Source organism: Gracilinanus agilis, chromosome 1, assembly GCF_016433145.1.
Source record: "Gracilinanus agilis isolate LMUSP501 chromosome 1, AgileGrace, whole genome shotgun sequence".
Classification (NCBI taxonomy): domain Eukaryota; kingdom Metazoa; phylum Chordata; class Mammalia; order Didelphimorphia; family Didelphidae; genus Gracilinanus; species Gracilinanus agilis.
Window position 1 is genome coordinate 135,567,883 of NC_058130.1, and position 24,057 is coordinate 135,591,939.

General features: G+C 34.6%; 1 protein-coding gene across 1 annotated transcript in view; it reads right to left on the bottom strand.

Moving 5' to 3' along the window:
* The window catches only part of CRAMP1 (cramped chromatin regulator homolog 1), a 102,414-nt gene that overhangs the window by 57,314 nt on the left and 21,043 nt on the right, over positions 1-24,057 (bottom strand). The window contains exons 3-5 of the mRNA XM_044657409.1: positions 11,584-11,777; positions 8,089-8,242; positions 2,066-2,149 (exon numbers count right to left, since the gene is read on the bottom strand). Coding sequence (XP_044513344.1) covers positions 2,066-2,149; positions 8,089-8,242; positions 11,584-11,777 — 432 coding nt within the window. The remainder of the gene's footprint in view (positions 1-2,065; positions 2,150-8,088; positions 8,243-11,583; positions 11,778-24,057) is intronic.

Below are 24,057 nucleotides of genomic sequence, written 5' to 3' on the forward strand. Positions count from 1 at the left end.
CCTAATGCAATTTTCTAACCTTTGGAAATACCTCTGGAATGAATAATCAAATGAGATAATATATCTAAAGAACTTTGCAAACCTGAAAGAATTATATTAATGATATATTATAAAGATAACAGTCTTGGGGCAGCTAGGTGGCTCAGTGGACAGAACCAGGCCCAAAGACGGAAGGTCTTAGGTTTAAATCACATCTCAGATACTTAGATATGTGACCCTAGACAAGTTATTTAATCACAATTGCCTATCCCTTACTGCTTTTCTGCCTTGGAAACAATATTTAGTATTAATTCCAAGTCAAAAGGTAAATGCCTTTTAAAATAAAAAAACAGTCTCAAAAATATTAGCATGTTATGAGACTCAAGCTTTCTGGCCACCTTTAAATACTAACATGGAGTCCCCATCAGGCTGAAATCAGAAAACAATAAAGGAATTCAGGGAAGAGTAAGAATAGAAATCCACAATTCCCCTATCCCTTCAGAAGGAGAGTTGGCATTTACTCTGTTTTTGTTATTCTTACCTATTTTAGAAATATATTCTCCTTAAAAGTAGGGCTTTGTCTTGGGAAAGTATTAAGGATACTTCTAGTCCACAGTTACCAATAAGAAAAAATTAAATAATTCTTTTAAAATCATCTAATCTTCATTTACCCTTTTTTCTTTTGGTCTGGACCTATGACTTTTTTTTAAAACCCTTACGTTCCGTCTTGGAGTCAATACTGTGTATTGGCTCCAAGGCAGAGGAGTGGTAAAGGCTAGGCAATGGGGGTCAAGTGACTTCCCCAAGGTCACACAGCTGGGAAGTGTCTAAGGACAGATTTGAACCTAGGATCTCCTGTCTCTAGTTCTAGCTCTCAATCCACTCAGCTACCTAGCTGCCTATGATTTTATAAGTAAGAATCTTCCTAGAAAAATGCAAATTATATAACCTAAAAAAATTGCCTGGAGTCCTGAGAAGTTAAGAGACTTGTCCAGGGTCACAATCAATAAGCATTTATTAAGTGACTACTATCAAACAAGGGCAGCTAGGTGGCACAGTAGATAAAAGTGTTGGGTCTGGTTTCAGAAAGATTCATCTTCCTGAGTTCAAATCTAGCCTCAGCTGTGTGACCCAGGGCAAGTTACTTAACCCACTTTGCCTCAGTTCCTCAACTGTAAAAAGAGCTAGAGAAGGAAATGGCAAGTTGCTCTAGTATATTTACCAAGACAACCCCAAATGGGGTCAAGAAGAGTCAGACATGACTGAAAAGACTGAACAAGAAAAATTGAGACAGGCACTGTGCCAAGTTCTAGGATCACAAAGCCAGGATGAATGGAGAGGCAGAACATGAATGTGAGTCTTCTTGACCCAAAGCCAGCTCTCTATTCATGCTAATTCTTTACAAACTATTTATATGTGATATTTAATTTTTATTCAGAAAACCACTTCCAAAAAAAAGATCACCATTTGTTAGCTTTCCAATATTCTTCCCATTCTTTTGGCCTGGAAGTTAGGAGTTCTTTATCCTTTTGTGTTTTGACCCCTCAGCATTTCTGGTGAAGACTAGGGATCCTTTCTCAGAATCATGCTTTTAAATGCATGAAATAAAATACATGAGTTTGGCAAGGAAATCAATTATAATGAAGTAGATATCAAAAGTTCATGGACCCCTGTTGGGGTGGACATGATTAGGGATGTAGACTCGAAACTACCACACCAATGCAACTATCAACAATTTGGAAATAGGTCTTGATCAAGGACACATGATAAAACCAGTGGAAATGTGCGTTGGCCATGGGTGGGGGGAGTGCGGGGGGTGAAGGGGAAAGTAGAAGCATGAATCATGTAACCATGTTAAAAAACGAATATTAATAAATGTTTAAAAAAAAAAAGTTCATGGACCCTAAGGTTAAGAACCCTTGCTGCAAGACATTCTGTAAGACCGGTACAATCACAAAAGAATTACTCTCATCAAACTATAAGCTACTAGGAAATATTTTAAGATAAGAGATAATATAACCCAGCACTTACATAAGGGTACATTATTTTAAGAGTAATTTCCCCTTGCTATATATAACATACTCACAGCCCCCAATCTTCTTCCTCAATTCTCCATAGCAGATTAATCCATAAAGTTCCTGGGATGATTTTTTCAGTCCTCGAGAAAACACTGAAAAACAAAAACAGAAGAAAATTTTGCTAAGTTGAAGTACAAAAATGTTCTATAGGTTAAATAGGTCAGGAGAAAAAAAAAGTTAGCAAAAATATTTCCAAAATAAAGACACTGAATAGTTAACCAACATAGCAAATATGTAATTATAGACTAAGGAAAAAGTCCATTCCCAATGATGAGTCTTCAGAGGGTATATTTAAAATTAAATTCAGTTATCATTAAATTTTTCTTTCTAGACCCTCTCTGAAAACTCCTTATTTAGAAAAAAACCAAAAAATTCTGATCCCATTCAAATTCATTTGAATAACAGTGAGTATCTGAATTAAAGCAACCATTCCTAGCCATATAAACTTGGGCCTCTTATTTGTTCTCTCCTAAGTGTAGTAGGAACGTACAGGCAAGGCAACCCACCCAAGGTCAAGGCAGGAAGATGAACACAGCAAGTATGACAATCCTTTATTCGTTACATACCAAAGAAGATAAATGTGGCACTGCCTCCCTTAATTCTTTTATGCACTTATATTGACTATTTTCTTTTAATTTCCCTCAAGGCAATCATTCAATACTATTATATGTAAGGACTTGAAGGAAGGAGTAGGAAAGAAATTAAAAGACAGTTGAGTACTGGGAAAACGTGGGACAGCAGACTGGGAAGCATACTGGGACATTTTAATGTAAATAAAAGATCATTAGAAAAGGTAAGGAAAATATGATGATCAAAACACACTTGAAAGTCTGACATAGGAAAAGAGATTTGAGCTCTTTTTAAAAAGATGAAGAAACTTTCTATGAAAATCAAGACATAATGCCTGTAACTCAGAATTCTGTGGCTGCCTTTTTTCCTCTGAACACTCAGATAAACTGAAGCACTGACTTCTGCTCTGGTCACAAGAAAGAGTGTGACAAAGGATTACAGAACCCTTTAAAGATCATCTTGATCAGGCTGGGAGCAATGGTGTAATAAACCAAATCATCGTGTAAACACAGTAACACTGGATCATTTCAAAATTAATGTAAAATAAATGTATATATCGCTAGAAGCAGATTTGCATCAGAATAGGAGACAAATAGCAGATGACAGAAAGTAATCCTGTCATATACTGGAGTGCTCACATATATCTTGATGATTTAATGTTAAGGTGAAGAGGGGAATGCAATCTTCACTCCTGACAGAAGAACAAAATAGTTGAAGAAAAAAATAACAAGTTTGTGAGAGGATTTACCTAATCTTCATAGTAGTAGGTAGGATTATCCACAGTTACTCTCAGGCTTAAGAGTCTCCAAAAAGGCTGAGATGACTTCTAAATTAGTCTAAGAAATTTGGGCTGTCTCTTTAATATTCACTGTGGTCTCAGAAACAAATCTCTGGGTCTATCCTAGAATAAAACTGAATCCTTAGAGTGGCCACAGAATCAAAGACAACTTTTGAGAATGCTCCAAGAGTAACTGTGGTTCAACTAGAACAGTTGTTCCCAAACTTTTTTGGACTACCGCCCCCTTTCCAGAAAAAAATATGACTTATCTCCCTGGAAATTAATTTTTAAAAATATTTTAATAGCAATTAATAGGAAAGATAAATGCACCTGTGGCCATCACCGCCCCCTGGATCATGGCAGCACCCACTGGGGGGTAGTAGTGCCCACTTTGGGAATCACTGAACTAGAATAACTTCTAGAGTCCCTCTGGAGCAAAACAGACCAAGTCCCGAATCTGGAAGTACATAAAACTCATTGAAATGCTAGCAATTATAACTGCTATAAAAATATATGCAGAAGAATTGGAAATTGAGGGAATGCTCATTATCAGGGAATGGCTGAAAAACTACTTGTGGCATATGATTGTGATGGAATGCTATTGTTCCATAAGAAATAATGAGCAGGCTGCTTTCAGAAAAACCTGTGAAGATTTACATGAACTGATAAGAGTGAAATGAGTAGAACCAAGAAAACACTGGACACAAGAAACAGCAATATTGTACCCTGATCAACTCAGAATAACTTACCTATTCTCAGCAACACAAAGATCCGAGACAATTCCAAAGAACTAAAGATGAAAAATGCTATCTCCAGAGAAAGAACAGTTAAAAGTCTGAACACATATTTTTTTTTACAAGCTACTTTTTTCTTTGTGTTTTTTTTTTGTGTGTGTGTGTGTTCATTTTGTCTTTTCTTTTGGGCCTGTATTTTCTTTCACAACATGAATGACATGGAAATGCTTTACATAACTGTGTATGAATATACCATATCTAATTGTTTGCCTTCTCAATGAGGGAGGTGAGGAGGGAGAGAGAATTTGGAACTCAAAATTTTTAAAATTGAATGTTAAAGGGTGACTCAGTGGAGAGAAGAAACAGGTCTGGAGATGAGAAGTCCTGGGTTCAAATCTAACTTCAAATACTTCCTAGCTATGTGACCCTGGGCAAGCCACTTAAACTTAATTGCCTAATAAGAAATACTGGACAGCCTAAAAATATATAAACACACACACATATATAAGACTGTTTATGTTAACAATCATGTGAACCATAAATATGTTCCAATTATTTCAAAGTTATGTCCAGGGGGTGAATTATTAACCAAAGAACTGAGAAGATCACAAAAGATAAAATAGGTCATTTCAATTACATAAAATTTAAAATCTGGATAAACCAAATTAATACAACTAAGAAGAGATTAACTGGGAAAAATCTTTTATCAAATATTTCTGGCAAGGGACTAACAGTGATAAATAGCATTTATATCTCACTTTAAGGTTTACAAAACTCTTAATATATTCTATCTCATTTGATCCAACGTAGTAAACCATACCTGATGGAGAGTATGATGATCCTTTAAGAGAAGTAGGAAAATTGGAAAGAGGGGAAAGTCAGTAGTTTAAGATAATTTGTTTTGAACGTTCTGAGGCATTGAGACTTGAGATTAGTTGGTGATCTGCAACTGTAGCTCAGGGAAAGAAATATGGCTAGATATATAAATTTGGGAATCATCTGGATTATATTTTGTCTTTCTCTTACCTTTTACTACTTTGGAAAAACTGTCCCAAAACATATCCCTAAAGAGTTTATGACCAAACAAGAGATAAAGAAGATTATGGGAAGCAAAATAGATTGTTTAAATGACATGAAATTAAGGTTTTTACAAGAATTAACTAATGAAGCCAAAATTAGGAGGAAATTGAGAAAAAATTTTAACAAGTTTCTACAATAAAGACCAAATTTCTAAAAAACTTAGGCAACTAAGTTAAAATTTTAAATAAGATCCCTTCTCCAGCTGATAAATGGTTAAAGGATATGAACAGGCAGTTTTTAGAAGAAGAAATTAAATTAAAGTTATCAATAGTCACATGAAAAAATGCTCAAAGTCATCACTAAATAGAAGAATGCAAATTAAAACATCTTGAGATATTGCCTCAAACCTATCAGATTGGCTAATATTACAGAAAAAGAAAATGACAGAAAATGACAAATGCTGGAGGGAGTGTAGAAAAACTTGGACAATAATGTATTGCTAGCAGAGTTGTGAACTAGTCTAACAATTCTGTAAAACAATTTGGAAGTATACCCAAAAAGACTATAAAATTATACATACCTTTTTGACTTAGCAAACCACTACTAGGTCTATATCCCAAAGATATCAAATAAAAGAGAAAAGGACCAATCTGTACAAAAATATAGCAGTTATTTTTGTAGTGGTAAGGAATTAGAAATTCTATCAATTGGGGAATGATTAAACAAGTTGTGGTAGATGATTGTGATGGAATAGTAATATGGCATAGGAAATGAGAGGCAGAATGGTTGCAAAAAAAAAAAAAAACCTGGGAAAATTTATATGAAGTGAGCAGAATCAGGGGAACACTTTACACAGTAACAGTACTATTGTAAGGCTGATCAACTATGAAAGACTTAGCTACTCTGATCAAGGGACTGATCCAAGACAATTCCATCAAAGGATGAAAAATGCTCCAGAGAGAAAGGTGATGAACCCTGAATGAAGATTGAAGCATACTTTTAAAAACTTGGTTTATTTTTATAATATTGTTTCCTTTTGCAACATATAATGGAATGGTTTTGCACAATTTCACATATATAACTGATATCAAATTGCTTGCCTTCTAAAGGGGGAGGGGAGAGAGGAAGGGAGGAATATGTAACTCAAACTTTTTTAAATGATTGTTAAAAATTTTTTTCACATAATTGGAAAATATTTAACTAAATAAAAATTTTAAAAGGTATATCCTTAAAAATATAATTTCTGTAATTCAATATCACTGCAGGACATTAGCATTGTTATCATGTCTATAAATGTCTCACCATAAAGCTTTTATATTGTTAAAATTTAGTCATGTCACTAAAACCTCTGTGAAGACAAGCAAACATATTTTACATAGTTCACAGAAACTGAATCATCTGTGTCTGTTTTTATGAATTAAAATTAGATTATCTACTCCAACTCCATTTTATATATGAGAAAAAAGAGACCCAGAGGGGTAATATCTTGCCCATAGTCACACAGTACATTGTTAATCAGGATCCAAAAAGACCTTGCAAAGCTAGAACATTAAATCAAAATTGACAAGATGAAATTTAACAAGGACAAAAATAAAGTCTTATATTTAGCTTTAAAAAATCAATTTAAAAATTCAAGATAGGGGTGGCATGGCTATATATACTTCATGTGAAGAGATCTGTTACTTTTACAAGACTACAAATTTCTTGAGAAGTGACAATGAAAAAATGTAATTCAATCTTAGTCCATATTGAGATGCATATTATTTAAGACTGGATGAGGGTTGGGGAAACAACCAAATAATTATACTCATAAGTTGTCAGGCCACAATGGGAATTTTATGTTCATTTTGGGAGACATTTTAAGAAATGCACTGACAAACTAGAGCACATCCAGAGAAAGGGGAATACAGTAAAAAAGGAACATAAAGTCATGTCATATTCAGATCAGCTGAGGAACAAAGGCTATTTATTTAGCCCAGTAAAGAGAAGACCTATAGATAATCCAATAGCAGTCATCAAATAGCTGAAGGGTAGCTACACTCCCAAGGGACTAGATTTGTTCTATGTGACCCAAGGATTACAAGGAACAATGGGTAGAAGTTATGAATAGCCAGATAAATAGGATCAATATGATGAAAATCTTCCTAATAAGAGCTATTAAAAAGTGAAATGGACTACCTCAGAAGATAGTAAGAAGGACTTAAAGACTGGAGGCCCAGTTTTCAGATATGTTGTAGGTAGTTCATTGTTCAAGTGTGAGTTGTACTTCTTAATGCCTTCTTAAGTCCCATTCAATTCTGAAATTGTTATTCTTTGACCTTATGTCTTAAAGGAAAAAATGAACTTAGTTTTCATTTTCACCTGGTCTAATGCTCTCACTTTTTAAGTGAGGATACTTGGGCCCAGAAAGATGAAGTCATTTTTTTCCAGGTCATAAAGTCAGTGATGCAGAATGTGAATCTGGGTTTTCTGAGTCCAGATCCTGTATTCTTAATATCACACATCATGGATAGATTTTTCCTGTTCTCTGTTCTCTATATGTCTCTGTCCATAGCCAAGTGGGTAATATGTCTTCTAGTTCTGTCTCACTTTTGTAATCTTGTATAAGTCAATCCTTCTGGATCAATAAGTCAAACTCTCTGGGCCTTAATTTGCTCATAATGAAACAGAAAGATTAGATATTTTCTACAGTCTTTTTCTATTCTAGACAATTTATGATCAGTATGTACACACTATTTTTTTGTTGTTTTTCTCAAGGTAAGAGTAGTTCCAGGAAAATGATTTCTTATAAAACTTTCCAATTAATAGAAAATAGAACCATTCAATGTGAAGGACCAATTTTCTTTACCAAAATATGTGACCCAAATCAGAATTCACTTGATTTCTGGCTTAGCCGCCTACTCAGGAACTGACTCGGTCACAAACTCACCATTATCAAAGTCGATGTATTTGGTGATCTTGTGCCAGGTACGGTAGTAGAAATGCCGGACCTGTTCTTTGTTTTTCACCATGCTTGCAGGTTTGCCTTTCTTCTTATACTTCAGAGCAATGTTGTTCTGAATTGCTTCAAAGTCTTTCCCATGCTGGAAGATAAAGGCCACATTAAAAATGCAAGAGATAAAAACAATGTGACTTCCTGTCTCAAATAGATTCTTTCTAATCCTTACTTATCCAGCAGGAAAAAGGGGGACAAAGGAAACTGGAGGAATGTAATCTATTCTTTATAATTATGTTCACACACTGATTTTCTTTTCAATAAAATCTGATAGAGGACCAAAAGACAATTATTATACATTAAATGATGAGCACAAAGGAGGTAAACTTTATAAGAGATATTTAAATTGTATCAATATATTCAGACATTTTACTGAGAGTTCCATAGTTAAGAAGTACTACTAAGAACATTAGGTGATAGATGTCCCCCAGAAGGCAGTAAAAGATTCTGAAGCTCAGAGAAATTCCTAATTTTAACCTTAACTGAAATACATAGATGTTTATAATTTTTTCATGTCCTCAAGAAAAAACATTCCACTTTCAGAAACAAAAAGCAGCAGTATGTACTAAGTGCCCAACACCTTTACTTTACATATCAATAGGTATTAAATATGACATTTTAATAGAACAATTTGAGATATAGTAACTGTAATCTATAATAATCTTTAAGGGAACAATTCTGAATTTCATTCCCTTACTAATGGTGGTTATTGTTCAGTCATGTCCAACTGCTCATGACATCATTTGGAGTTTTCTTGGCAAAGATATTGGAGCGATTTGTTATTTCCTTCTCTAGCTCATTTTACATATGAGGATCTGAGGCAGAGTTAAATGACTTGTCAGGGTCACACAGCTAGGAAGTGTCTGAGGTCAGCTTTGAACTCAGGAAGATGAGGCTTCCTGACTCGTTCCCAGCACTCTAATCATTGCACCACTTAGCTGCCCTACTCTGACTAGTACCTGTGGCCTTATTCTCTTTAATGCGTCTATCCAAAAGCTAGATGCAATCTTTTAAGATCGTTTTTAGAAAAGACAGTGTATTCAGAGACACTGTGAGTGCTGCTAGACAATCTTAGTATCAAAAAGAAGCTGCTAATAAGTAATAGGCAAAATACAAAAAGGGTTGACACAAAAGAATAATAATAAGGTGAAGATGTGTATGTTAGTGTGTCATGATGAATGAAAAAGTGCAGTGTTCATTATTTGAATATAGTAAGTAAGAAGTAGTAAAAGATAAGCCAGAGGTTGAATGGGAGATACGAGAAATAGATGTAACAACACAGATAAGTGAATATAATTAAATGTATTAGATGTGCAGTCATCACCTGCTGTAGAGGGATGAAGAAAACAGCAGTGAATTCTGAAATTAAGACTCAAGAACTGAAAAGCAATAGAAAAATCAGTAAACAGGTAAAAGGGAAAAATAAAATGATAAATAACTGAAGGTGAAAAGGGAGAGATTATAAAAGGGAAAGGAAGATGTAAGAAGACATAATCAAAGTGTGAGCAAAGGAAAGAACTTCAGTTATAAAAGGGAAAATAATTTTATAGATGTCAGTTGAAAAACTGAATTATTTGAAGACATATTTTCTAGAATTTCAGAGTTACAGAAACTGCAGCTGGTCAGTTCTAAATAGATCACAACTTGCATCCCAGTAACCTTTCTGCTTCAATTATTGCTAAGACAGATTAAGTTAATAATAAAGATGCAACAAATAAAAGAAATATTCTGGGCATACTTTATCAACAATAGCAAGCATCAAATGACTGGTAGACTTAAGCAAACCATAAATAAAACAGCATGATATGGCAGAAAGAAGGCCTGCCTTCAGAATAAGAAAGGCACAGTCTCAGCAACAGCCTCAGACAGATAACTTAGCCACATGTCTATAGGCATGCACCTTTCTATTCAGCAGTAGAGTATTAATCAAAGACTACAGATCAATGAATTAGAGCTGAAAGGAATCTCAGAAATCATCTAGTTTAGCTCCATCCCTTATACAGAGGAAGAAGGTAAGGACCAAAGACCTTAAGTGACTTGCCCAAAGTTATAGTGAAAAAAGGAAGTAAAATTGTGAGTTTAGCTCAGCCTCCCAATGGAGCACTCTCTTCACTGTCCTTTTAATGAGGGCCTTTCTTCAAGATCTCAAGTACCTTCAAGAAGAGGAGAAGGATTTCTAACCAGTGACAGTTGGGTAAAACTAAGTTCAGTGAGATAAATTTCTGAAAGAGTAATTTTTTTCTCTCAATTGATAAACTCAAGTCATCTATGAAGCCTACTATTAGAAAAGTTTTAAGCAAGGTAGATAAGAAATCTCACAATCTTCCTTAAAAACTATAGTTCAAAGAGACAGTAAAAGAGCACTAAAAATAATAGAAGAAAACTCCTATACCAGACAAGACAACTTATACTTGGATTGAAAGTCTGTCTTGTGGTGAGGACAGTTTAACAATTTCTAAATATACTTTATTTCAGACATCTCATATGGGAGAAACAAAAGAACACACATCATTTCATTAAGCAACTGCTTTAAAGAGTCTAGTAAACATGAAGAAAATACATTCTGTAGGACAACTCTGCCTCCACACTGTAACGATACTCCCAACCTATTTATTTTTATTTTGTAACTTCTTGACTTCTGTTATAAGAGTGGTCAGAGCTGGGTGATTGGGATTAAGTGACTTGCCCAGGATCACATGGCTAGGAAGTATCTTCAGACACATTTAAATCCAGGGCCTCCCATCTCCAGGCCTGGTTCTCTATCCACTAAACCATCTAGCTGCCCCTAAACCAATTCACTCTTAATCCACATGAGGTTAAGAACTTTATCCAAATAAAAGTTATCCAGAGTAATTTATTGGTCATCAACCTTGGAGAAAGAATGTTATCAGCTAATATGCTAACATGATTCCAAGATGGATGGCAAATTGATTATGGACTGATAAGTTCTGAATGTTCAACATATATTTGGAAGTATCTTCTTTTCTATTCTGATCATTTTAACAGTAATGTCCAAGTCCTGTACCTCTCTCTACCCTGGTCCTCCAAATACCTAAGCTTTAGCAACAAATCACTCCAGCCATTGGGGTAAAAAAAAAAATTGGCAAATTGGTAAAAAAAAAATCACGAAGAAGTACTCAAGATTAGATATCAACAGTCACTTGAATAGCATGAAATAAGAAAACTATAACAAGAATTTAGAAATAGTTATCTGGTGCTTTGTATAGTGTGAGTGAGAGAGACATTCAGTAGCTACTTTAAGGATCTCTATTACTTACCTAGTGGTAGAAAAAGATTTTTCATTAGCATAGTCATGTGGTCAGAGTGCCACAAGGAAAGAGACAGAAAAAGAAGTGAGGACCTAATGAATCACACATGGATGCGAGGCAAAGTTAATACTCTGTTTTCTTTCATCAATTCATTGCCCACCTCATACAGTCCCTCGAAGAAAGTGTTCTTGTCCTCAGTGCTCCACGACTCCCACTGACGACGGACCTTTTTCCCTTCTTCTTTCTCTCCACTGGAGGAGCCCAGGCTCCTGGCTGATGACTTAGCGCTTCCTGAAGATGCACTGGGAGTGATTCCCGACACACCACCAGAAGATGGCCCTCCATTGTCTACCCCTAGGAAGGAAACAAAATATGATGGGCTAATACCATTGCACTTATGAATTCAAGCAAGTGGAACTATCCAACGTAACAAGCATCAGAGGAGTTTCATTAATTCCAGATCAACAGAGCTTATTAGACCATAACCAATCAAAAAGCATCTACTGAGCTTCTGTGGTAGCTGTTAATGTTCATAGTTAATACTAATTTTAATGATTTCATAAAAATTCTTCAGATAGTGATGAATTGAAGATATAAATAAAAGTTTAAGTGAAGCAGTTCAAGTAACAGAAAGATGGAAATATTAATAGGACATGTACTTTATGTGATTTTTCCAATGCTGGTGTTTTATACCCACAGTTAAAGGTAAGACTGAATCAAATTAGTCAAAGTTGTAAATTCTTTAGCAATTAACTCATTTTTTTCAACAATGGAAAGCAAATTAACGATGTCCGTATTGATGGTTCTAGTGTCAACTTAATAGTTCAAATAATGAATGAGGGCTACATTATAGAGGCTGATGACCCAACAAAACATTTCTCACCCAACTTTAAAAAGTACTGAACATATTTAACAAGAGCTGACTGACTACTGGTACCAATGAAATCACAGTATACATAGTAAGGAAAATTGGTAATCTAGCTAATGACAACCAGAATAAAATGGTAGATATTATGGACAGTGGTTCACAATGTATTGATTCTTAAAAATAAATGTGACTCAATTCATTAAATTATTTTAAGTTTTGAATGCTAAGTGGATTGTTTTTAAAAATGCCAATATTTATGGAACTCAGAAATGAAAACTATGAATTTCCATTAACATCATTTCAAATAAAATTTATATTAAAATACATCTTTCTAAATGTTTAAATTCACATTTGTAATGAAATAATTAAATATGTCTTAAAAGTTAAATAGATAAAAATTTTACTAATATTTCACAAACAGATCATTCTATCTTTAAACATAAGACTTGATACTCTGGATTCTATTTTCTACCTTCAAAGCAAAATATTCCAACTTAGTATATGAAATGGAGAGACATTTTCACATTCTGAACCTTTTCAATTCCTAGAGTCTTTAAAGTGATTAGGAAGATGTTAGGGATGAATAAAAATCATTTATTAAACATTTACTGCCCTTAAGACATCTGGAATTGAGTGTCCTATTGGGATCTCAATCTCAAACTTAACATGACCTCAACAGAACTATCTTTCTCTCCAAACCTTCCCTTCTTCTAATTTTGCTATTATTGTTGAAGACACTTCCTAACTCCCACTCACTCTTGCCTGGCCCACTGTAATGCCCTTCTAATTGGTCTTCATGCTTCTTGTCTCTCCCCTACTCTTATCTCTCCTCCATTCAACTGACAAACTTATCTTTGAAAGACAAGTCTGACCATAACAGCTTCTCTTCCTTCCCACTATCCTTTCAGTAACTCCAGTGGATTCCTATTATCTCTAATATCAAATATAAATACCTCTGTAAGACACTGAAAGCCCTTCATAATCTACAGTCTGCCTACCCTTTTCCTATCTATTTTCTTTCCAAAACTCTTTGATCTCATTACACTGGCCTACTTGCTATTACTTGCACCCGACATCCCATCTCCAGTCTCCATACCTTCACACTCACTAGCTGATTCTCAAGCCTGGAATGTTCTATTTCCTCACATATCCATGGCTTCCTTCAAATCAGTTCAAAACCCACCTATTGCAAGAGATTTCTCCAAGTCCCTTCTCTCTGAGATTATCTTTCATTAAATTTAAATTGTTTATGCCTTGCATATACATGGTTATTTGAATGTTGTCTCTCCCATAAGAATGAGAACTTGCATTTTTTTGCCTTTACATCCCTAGAACTGTTAATTGCTTAATAAATGTTTGTTGATTAAATGACTAAGTGATGGGAATACAAATATACAATAGTGGGGAAAGAGAAAGACTAAGGAAAGAGGTGGTTTTCTCCTTTTAAAAAAAATATACTATAGGGGGCAACTGGGTGGCTCAGTGGATTGAGAGTCAAGCCTAGAGACAGGAGGTCCTAGGTTCAAATCTGGCCTCAGACACTTCCTAGCTGTGCAATCCTGGGCAAGTCACTTAACCCCCATTGTCTAGCCCTTACCACTCTTCTGCCTTGGAGCCAAGACAGAAGGTAAGGGCTTAACAAATAAATAAACAAACAAACAAGCAAATAAATAAACAAACAAACAAACAAATAAATAAATAAATAAATAGATGAGCAAGCAAACAAACAGATAAATAAATAAATAAATGAACAAACAGATAGATGATAGATAGATAGATAAATGCTATAGAAGAACAAGATGTAAAGAGAAACCTCAAAGTCAAGAAAACCTGTGTTCCAAGTTATTCCACAGGCACATATTTGCTATGTGATCCTAGGCAAGTCATTTAGCAATAGGCCAGTTACATACTAAGAGCTTCTTTATCAAAGACTTAGCTATCATCAGAAATACAATGATCCAGATCAATTCTGAGGGTTATGACAAAGAATGCTATCTACTTCCAGCGAAAGAACTGTTGGTGTGAGAATGCAGATGAAAGCATATGATTATTTTATTTTTATTTGGGTTTATGTTTTGGGGTTTCGGTTTTATAAGATTACTCACTGACAAAAATGAACAATATCGAAATGTTTTGTATGACAATACATGAATAACCCAGATCAAATCTCCTACCAGCAGTGGGATGGGAAAGGTAAAGGTAAAGGAGAGAAGGAGATAATAAGTTCAACCATACAACTTAGGAAAATATGTATGGAAATTTGTTATTACATGTAATTGGTAAAAATAAATGAATAATTTTTTTAAAAGAATGCTTTGTCTACTTATCTGCCTCACTTCTCAGTGCTTTCCACAATTCTCTATGACTAAAAGTTGCAGATCTGTATTGGTAGAGATGGGTTTCAACACTGGAAGCTAGTGACATTCAAATCGAGAACACACACATTATGGGGCAAGAGGGGATCATTCAGTTACAAAACTAAAGGAAGCAAATAAATATTGCTGTTCATTTAAGGTCTTTAAGTGCCTACACTTAATTTCTCTGACCATATATTATCAGGACATCAAGGAACTTTACAAAACAAAATAATTCTTTTTTTTAATTAACAAAATCTCTTTTATTGTTTATAAGAACTGAGAATGATTAGAGTTCTCATTAATTCCAGAACACCTGAATAATGAAATAATGAAATAATGAATGGGACAATTTCAGAGAACCTTGGGACGACTTGTATGAATTACTGCATTTTCACTGCAGGAGAACAATTTATACAATGCCAAAGATATTGTTAATTTTGAATTTTGAATGAAACAAAGCTCCACTCAACATAAAAACCAATCATAATTCTAGAGGACCAGTGATGAAGCATGATCTCACATCCTCTGAGAGAGAGGTCAAGGACTCATATGCCATTACATACATTGCTAAACATGGCTTAATGTAGGAATTTTTTTCGACCATGAATATTTATTACAAAATTTATTACAAAAAGTTTTGTTTTTCTTCCTTTTTTCCCAATAGGAAAAGAGGAAAAAGGGAAGGAAAAGTGTATGGACGGAAAGGAAACTCACAAATCACCTCCTCATGTTACAGATGACAAAAGTAATGGGTAGATAAATTTTTTAAATGGTTGTACAGGTAGAAGCTAGGTGAATCTGGAATAAAACTCAGGTCTTTCAATGCCAAAGCTAAAGAACTTTATCCCATTCTACAATTTTTTTTCCCAGACTTGAGATTTCACAAACAGAAGTTTCAGAAAAACAGAAAATATGTTTCCCCATCAGAAGTGACTCACTGAGAATGTGAGACTGCTTCCCAAAGAGATTCCAGGTTTTCTGAGGGTAGAGATGGTCTCTCCATTAGATGGGACATTTTCTTTTTAAAGCAAAATAATTCTAATTATTTAGTAGGCAGTCAAAGAATTTTCATTTAAAAAAAAAAGAATATTTTTCTCTCCTGAAATGATCATGTTGAAATCTCTTCTTTTTAAGTGAATACGGGATTTTTTGTCAAGTGGCCAACTTGTATTTTCAACACAATCTTTAAAATAGTGCTCTTATGTTTAATAAAAAGATTAATAAAATGAGATAAGACATTAAAAAGTATTCAAGAAATGAAAAGTGCTATACAAAGTACGTACTACATAATAAGGAATGGTTTTCAGAACAAATACTCTCTGTGCTTTCGAAAGAATTACTTTTCCAGGGACTCTATTAAGTGCTTAAACCATTCACCAAATATGAATTAGCACCTAAAATATGAAACATTCCCCAGTGTTCTAAGATGGACATATAAACAAACTAAAAAGTTAGAAGCAAAAAATCTGAGGTAAACATAAGAAAACACATTAGACATTTGGATGAACATTCAGAATAAATCATCACTGCCACTTCTATGAAAAGATTTACATATTCCACATGATGAACCTGCTTCTCCCATTTTTAAAGATTTGCCAATTCAACTATATGGGAAATAGTGAATCAATATAGTAAATAATCAATATAGTAAAAAGCTCACAGAAATCTTCATTAGCATTTTTATTATCTTGGGATTTGAAAGCCCTACTATATTTTTTACTCCCTTCAAAACAACTTTTTAAAAATATATTACTTGAACATTCACATTCTATAAATGTCTTAAGCATACTTCAGTTCTTTTCTCTACTATAATATTCAATATATGAGATATGTAACATATCATTTGACCAATTCCTTACCAAAACTCATTTAACACTAGAGCTTTCTAGTAGTTTTAGGGTGAGAGTCTGAAGATTAACTTTTCTTCAACTTCCATATAGAAGTTCTTAAATTAGGGCATATAGACTGTAATAAATCTCCTATTTCAAATGATAAGCACTAAAGTTGGAAGCGTCTTCAGAGGTCCTCTAGTTTATTCAATTCCTTTATTTCACAAATGAAGAAACTGAGGCCTGTGGAGGTTAAGTGACTTGCCCAAGTCACATATTAGGAAATAAGTATCAGAGGCAGGATTTGAACCCAGTATCCTAACTCCAGAATTTTCCCCTATTCTACTATACATCATAGTCAGAACTCTACATTTTAACATGATCATCATAAAAAAAAAAAAAAAAGCAGAATGCACTCTTTGTGGTGGCAAAAAAAACTGGAAAATGAGGATGTGTCCATCAATTGGGAATGGCTGCGCAAATTGTGGTAGGTGATGGTGATGGAATATCACTGTGCTGAAAATGATGAACTGGAGGAATTCCATGTGAACTGGAAAAACCTCTAGTAATTGATGCAGAGTGAAAGGAGCAGAACCAGGAGAATGTTGTACACAGAGACTAACAAACTGTGGCACAATCAAATGTAATAAGACTTCTCTACCAGCAGGAATGCAATGACCCAGGACAATCCGAAGGAACTTATGAGAAAGAATGCTATCCACATCCAAAGAAAGAACTGTGGAAACAGAAATGCAGAAGAAAAACATATGATCGATCACATGGTTCAATGGGAATATGATTGGGGTTTTGATGTTAAAAGATCACTCTATTACAAATATGAATAACATGGAAATATGTTTTGAACAATGATACATGGATAACCCAGTGGAATTGCTTGTCAGCTCCAGGAGTGGGGAGGGAAGGGGGGGGGGGGAGGGATCATTAATCATGTAACCATGGAAAAGTATACTAAATTTTTAAAAATTCAGTGGAAAAAATTTTTTCTTAAAAAGCAGACTTCGGGCAGCTGGGTAGCTCAGTGGAGTGAGAGTCAGGCCTAGAGACAGAAGGTCCTAGGTTCAAACCCGGCCTCAGCCACTTCCAGCTGTGTGACCCTGGGCAAGTCACTTGACCCCCATTGCCCACCCTTACCACTCTTCCACCTATGAGAAAATACACCAAAGTACAAGGGTTTAAAAAAAAAAAAAAAAGGCAGACTTCATTGGCATCCACCCTTAAATTGTGATTGCCAACAATTTCAGGAATGTATGTATATTACTCTACATGAGAATTTTTGTGTACTTATTATTTCCTTGGTTCCATTTATTTTAGTCTGTGTCACTTTATACAAATCTTCATGTTTTTCTGAGTTCCTCTAAGTCATCATTTCTCCCTGCTTACCCTAACTTTTCCAATCACTGCCAGATCAATGGATATTCACTTTGCTTTTCCTTCTTCCCAGCAGACACTTTGGGTAGCTAGAGGGCCTTTTCTCCTCTATGTGACTACATTGGGTGGTCAATAGAAATACTGGATTGGGGGACCAGAAAATATCCTTCTGAAACCTGCTACAAGGCAGTACAAGCTATGTGGTCCTGGGAAAGTTGCCTCATCTCTTTTAGACAGTTTCTTCGTTTATAAAATAAGGATAGTAACAGAACCTAATGCTGGGGTTGCTCTGAGGATAGTGTAAGATAATGTATGTATTAATTAGTGGTAGTATTATTAGGCCACAGGTTATGGAAAATTTAGTTATTTTCTTTGCAAAGTTCCAACATGACATTCACAATAGTTGGATCAATGTGTACCTATACCAACACTGTACTAACTGTCACAGCCTCTCTTATTTACTTGTTATTTTTAGTTATCATTGCCAATTTATGATGAAACCCAAGAATTGTTTTAATTTTTATTTCTCTTACCATTAATGATTTGGTTCATATTTTCAGATTGACATTTATTCAATTCTTCCTTTGAAAGTTGTTCATAACCTCTGACCACTTATCTATTACAGAATGAGCCCCATATCAATACCCTATATAAACTGCATATCAGATATACCATAATAATTGACACAAATATTTTTTACCATATAGCTTCTCTTCTTGTTCTACCTTAATTGATTTTGATGATACAAATTTTTATTTTATGTAATAAAATCATCTATTTTATCTTTTGTGACCTCCTCTATGTGCTACCTAATTTTTACAAATAATATTTTGATCTCTGGCTTCCATTCAGCTGCCAAAACATACACTTTACAGAATTGTTTCTGACTATTCTGATTATAAGCTGCAACTATGTAATGTCATTCTCATTAATAGTTTTTCCTTTATCTGTATTTCATAAGTCAATACAGGGAATTGGTTCTAACAAGATAGGAACATGAAATCAACTCATACTTACAGGATGAAATAAGGCCAAAATTTCCTCAAAAGATCACATGATAGAGAATTAAATGTAAATCTAGCTAATAATGTAATTGGTTTAATACTTCAGCCATAGGAATCAGTCAGTAGTAACAAGTAAGGAAGAAAAACAATCAAACTTTTTATAACCTGAAACAATCAAAATCATTTAAGAAAGGAAAAGGAATTCACTATGTTAAATACTAAAAATTACTGCTAAACAAAACACAAACTCGATGTCACATTAATTTTTTTATGCAGTTGATTCAATCCAAATATATAATAAGTACCTAAAGATACTGGACATTTAAAAAATTTACTAATTGTCAGGAATAGCCAGAATTTCAGAGTTGAAAGAGAAATCAACAGCTACCTCATTCAAGTGATATATGGGACAAAAAAATTTCTTTCATACAATTCTGTTCAATGATCACCCATTTTTTGCTTAAAGTTTCAGTGACAGGAAAGCCACTACCTCCTGAGACACAAAATTTTTTTTCTTTACATTAGCCATAAATTAGCTTTATTGCAACTTCTGCTAATAATTTCTTTTGCCAATGAATAAGTAAGTCTGCTGCTCTGCCTGGTGATTGATTAGTTAAGTTTTTTAAATGGCGCCTCAAAGTCCATTCTTCTCCAGGTTAAACATCTCAGATTCTCTGAACTGATCCTCATAGGAATGATTGCATGCCCTTCACAATATAGCTTCCCCCCTTCCCTAAGTGCTTTCCAGATTTATCAATGTCCTTCCTAAAACGTGGAGACCCAAAATGAATCCAGTTCTTGACATACGGCCTGACCCAGCGTCAGAGTACAGTAAGAGGTATTAACTTCATATTCCAGAAGCTGTCTCTCTAACATAGCCCAGAAATATCCAAACTTTCTAGGTTCTTGGTGCATTCTGTATCGCAGTAATTTTTCTACAGTGTCCCTAGGCCAAAAGAAATACTTAACAGTTCTATTTATTAAATAGCTAAGTCCAAACACATTATTTGGTATTTATGCCCTTACAACTTAGTAGCCATTTGAAAAAATACACATAAATTGAAAGAAAAAAATAACATTGTTAGTTAATTTCTTAAATAACCACAATTACTTTCGAATGGAATGTGTCTGCTTGTTGGGAATCGTACATCTTCTCAAGCTTTGGAATTAGATTAGACGCCACCACCTTCATTTCCTATTCCTTTGGTTTTCATGTGGTACTTGCTTTTTATGACAGTAACTGATGAAAACCCACCTTGGCAAAAGACATGACATCACAAACAAGAAAGTTCAGTAAGTTACCAATGTAGCCAAAAGAACCAGTAAAAAAAAAATCATAGTGAAAACATTATCAAAATGAATGTAATGTGAAACTATGAACTATCCTGAGAGTTTATACTGTGTGGTATCTGAGAAATTTCAGATAGTGTTTGCTCACTTGAAAATGTAAAATATCCCACAGTGGCCTTACCAGTTAGTTAGCTGACACAGCACCACAGTGCATTTAGGAATGTAGCCTAAGATCTCATTAGCTTTCTAAGCTGATGGCTTTCTTGGATGACACATTCTCCTATTGGAAAATTATATTAAGTTTGGAGTTATTAAAATACACAAATCAACTGCTGGCTAGCCATTATATACCCCATCTTGAACTAAAGAAATAAGTTTTATGTTGTGATAGGGCTATCATAAAGTGTTGAATTTACTAGGAGACTGAAGCCATTATATACCCCATCTTGAACTTGGGTTCAAAAAAATCAAATTTACAATATTTTCATTTTAATCCTCACAACAATCCTGGGAGCTATCATTCCTTTTTTACAAATGAGGAAAGTAAAGCAGACTGAGGTTAAGTGACTTGGCCAGGTTCATTCAGTTAATAAATAATTTAGGCCCAATATGAACTCAGGTCTTCCTGACTTCAGTTCCATTTCTCTATCTATTGTAATACCTAGCATCTTTGCAAAGCTCAAAATATCAAGTTTTATCATTAGTTATTATCATTATTCAGTTCAATGTTCTAGCTGATCAAGATGTTTTTGAAACCTGTGACAGCACCAAACTAGGCATAGATCCCTGGGGCACTCCATTGGCCCCCTTTCTTCCAAAGAAACACTGAATACATTAGTGACAGTTATTTGAGTCTGGCCATTCAATTTTGAATCCATTTTACTGCAGTGCCATCTAGTCTACTTCTTTCTATCTTTTCCAAGGAATGGCATAAAAGACAATCAAATTCTTTGCTAAAATCCAGATAACTAAATCCACAGCCTTCCCTAATCTACCAGCTGAGTAACTTTTCCAAAAAAGGGTAATATGGCTATGCTTTCAAGGATAAAATCATGCTCGCTCTTTTGGATCACCACTACTTCTGAGTTTACCAACTATCCCTTTATAAAACGTTCTAGAATTTTTTAAGGAATGAAAAGTATACAAGCCTAATGTTCAGACTCCATTCTCTTTCCACTTTTGAAAACTAGGACAACTTGTCCCTCAAAAACTAATTATTTAGGGGCAGCTGGGTAGCTCAGTGGAGTGAGAGTCAGGCCTAGAGACAGGAGGTCCTAGGTTCAAACCCGGCCTCAGCCACTTCCCAGCTGTGTGACCCTGGGCAAGTCACTTGACCCCCATTGCCCACCCTTACCAATCTTCCACCTATGAGACAATACACCAAAGTACAAGGGTTAAAAATAAAAAAAAAACTAATTATTTAAAATATCTAAAAGATTACTGATGATGACTTAGTAATCACACCTCTTGGTTCTTTTGGTAGATACAGTTCACATTGTTATTCATTTAGGAGAAAACTTTTTAATAATCTGTTTTTCCTTTTGGTTTTCACCTAAGTAGAAAAAAAAAGAAAAAAACCTGTGATAATCTCTGCTCTCACAGCTTATATGCTAACTGAGGGAATACAAATACACAAGTAAGAAAGGAAGTAGCAAATGAATAGTGATTTGAAGCAAGTGAATGATTTCAAGAGCTGCAGATGAGGTAATAATACATTCCAAACATGGATTACCTGAGGAAATGGAATGTTGCATACAAGGAGCATAAACAGGTAGAAATATAAATAATGTGAAATAAGATAGGGAAGATAAGTGGAATACTAGGATAAACAGTATCCATTTAATCTTGGAATTTGGAGCCACTGAAAATTTGTGAGTGGGAAAATAACAGTAAGATATGTGTTTTGGTTATACCAATTTAGTATCTGTGAGGAAGATGGATGAGAGACATGGGAAAAGCAATTAGGAGAGTATTGTAATATCCCAGGGAAAAGGTTTATAGAAATTGTTTTAAGTAGACAGAAAAAGGAATTGATATGAAAGATGTCATGGAGTAATCAATAAGAATTGACAATTGATGATAAAGGATAAGGAAGAGTTAAGGATGACTGTGAGTCTATAAACCTGATTGGGGGGGGGTGGGGGTGGAAATGGTATCCAGAAACGATAAATGTTATTTTGAAGGAGGAATGAGTTTGGGAGAAAAGGAGTTATTTTCTATGGTCAGTAGGTAAGACAGACAAGACTGGAATTCAAGAGATGGAGGGGAGGGGGTTGTAGGTATAGATTTAGGAGTCATTTGTAAAAAAGTGACAATTAAGCCTACTGGAGCTAATGCAAACACCAAGGAGAAAGGTATAGAGAAAGAGGACCCAAACAAAAAGTCTTAAAAGATTCCTATACTTAGGAGGAAGAAATAGAATAATAAACTAGCAAAAGAGACTGAAAAAGACAGACTTGTAGTCATGATGACAGACTGAATGAATGCTGAAAAATCCAAGATTTGTGTCAGATCAAGAAATCCAATGAGAGGGGTCAAGGCTCTCTCCACTATATGTGCCCCAGGTCAGCTACACTTCCTTGTACCTTAAAGACAATTCCAACTATAGCTCCAGTGTGACTTTGGCCAGCATCCATATCCTCACAATCCTACACTAATTTTGGTATCTCTCTTTGGATGATTAGGTCTGATTCTGAACATTATGCAAAACTGGCATAAATATCCTATTAATTTCTAATAGCTTTTTTATACTTTTGCAATCTTAGTTGCTTAAACTGGAATTCTATGAAGAGTGTGTTGTTCTACATGCTTTTATACTGACTATTGCAATATTTCTATACACTTTATAGTCCAAGAGAGATTTCAGCAAATTTGGAGGAGAGCGCTTCACCTATTTGTTTATTTTGTTCTGGTCAGGATTCTTGAGATTCTTCTATGATAATGAATTAATGGAAGCAATCTTTTCTGTGATAGGAGCTCCTCTGTAGATTTATCCTTTATGATAATCATCTACTAATGCATAAATTGTCCCCTGAAGATCATATATTGGCTGCCATCAACCTCTACTTGGATATTATCAATCTGTTACTTTATTATTTGATGCATTTAATAAAAAATGATTGAGAACAATAAAATGTTTTTTAATAATTTTATTTTTTCCCAATTACATGTAAAAACAATTTTTAACAGTTGGATTTTTAAGACTTTTATGTTCCAATTTCTCTCCCTCCCTCCCTCCCCAAGACAGTAAAGCAGTTTGATATAGGTTATTTGTGCGTTCATTCAAAACACTTCCCATGTGTCATGTTGTGGAAAATATTATGTTCAACAGTGGGGGAGGAACCCCCCAAGAAGAAAATAAAGTGAAAAATAGTATCCTTTGATCTGCAATTCAGACACCCTTGGTTCCTTCCCCTGGAGACAGATAGCATTTTCCCTCATGAGTCCTTTGGAATTGTCTTAGATCACTGTATTGCTGAGAATAGCTAAATCATTCATAGTTGATCACTATACAATATTGCTATTACTGGGTTCAATGTTCTCTTGGTTCTCCTCATTTCACTTTGTATTTGTTTATGTATTGTCTTTCCAGCTTTTTCTAAAATCATCCTCCTCATTATTTTTTTTTTAACCCTAACCTTCTGTCTTAGAATCAATATTAAGTATTGGTTCCAAAGCAGATGATCTTGGAAACTGGAGTTAAGTGACTTGCCCAGATTCATATAGCTGGGAAATTTCTGAAACCAATTTTGAATCCAGGAACTCTCATCTCAAGGACTGGCTCTATATTCACCTAGCTGCCGCCTCATTCTTTCTTTCTTTCTTTCTTTCTTTCTTTTTTTTTTTAAACCCATAACTTCTGTGTATTGGCTCATTGGTGGAAGAGTGGTAAGGACT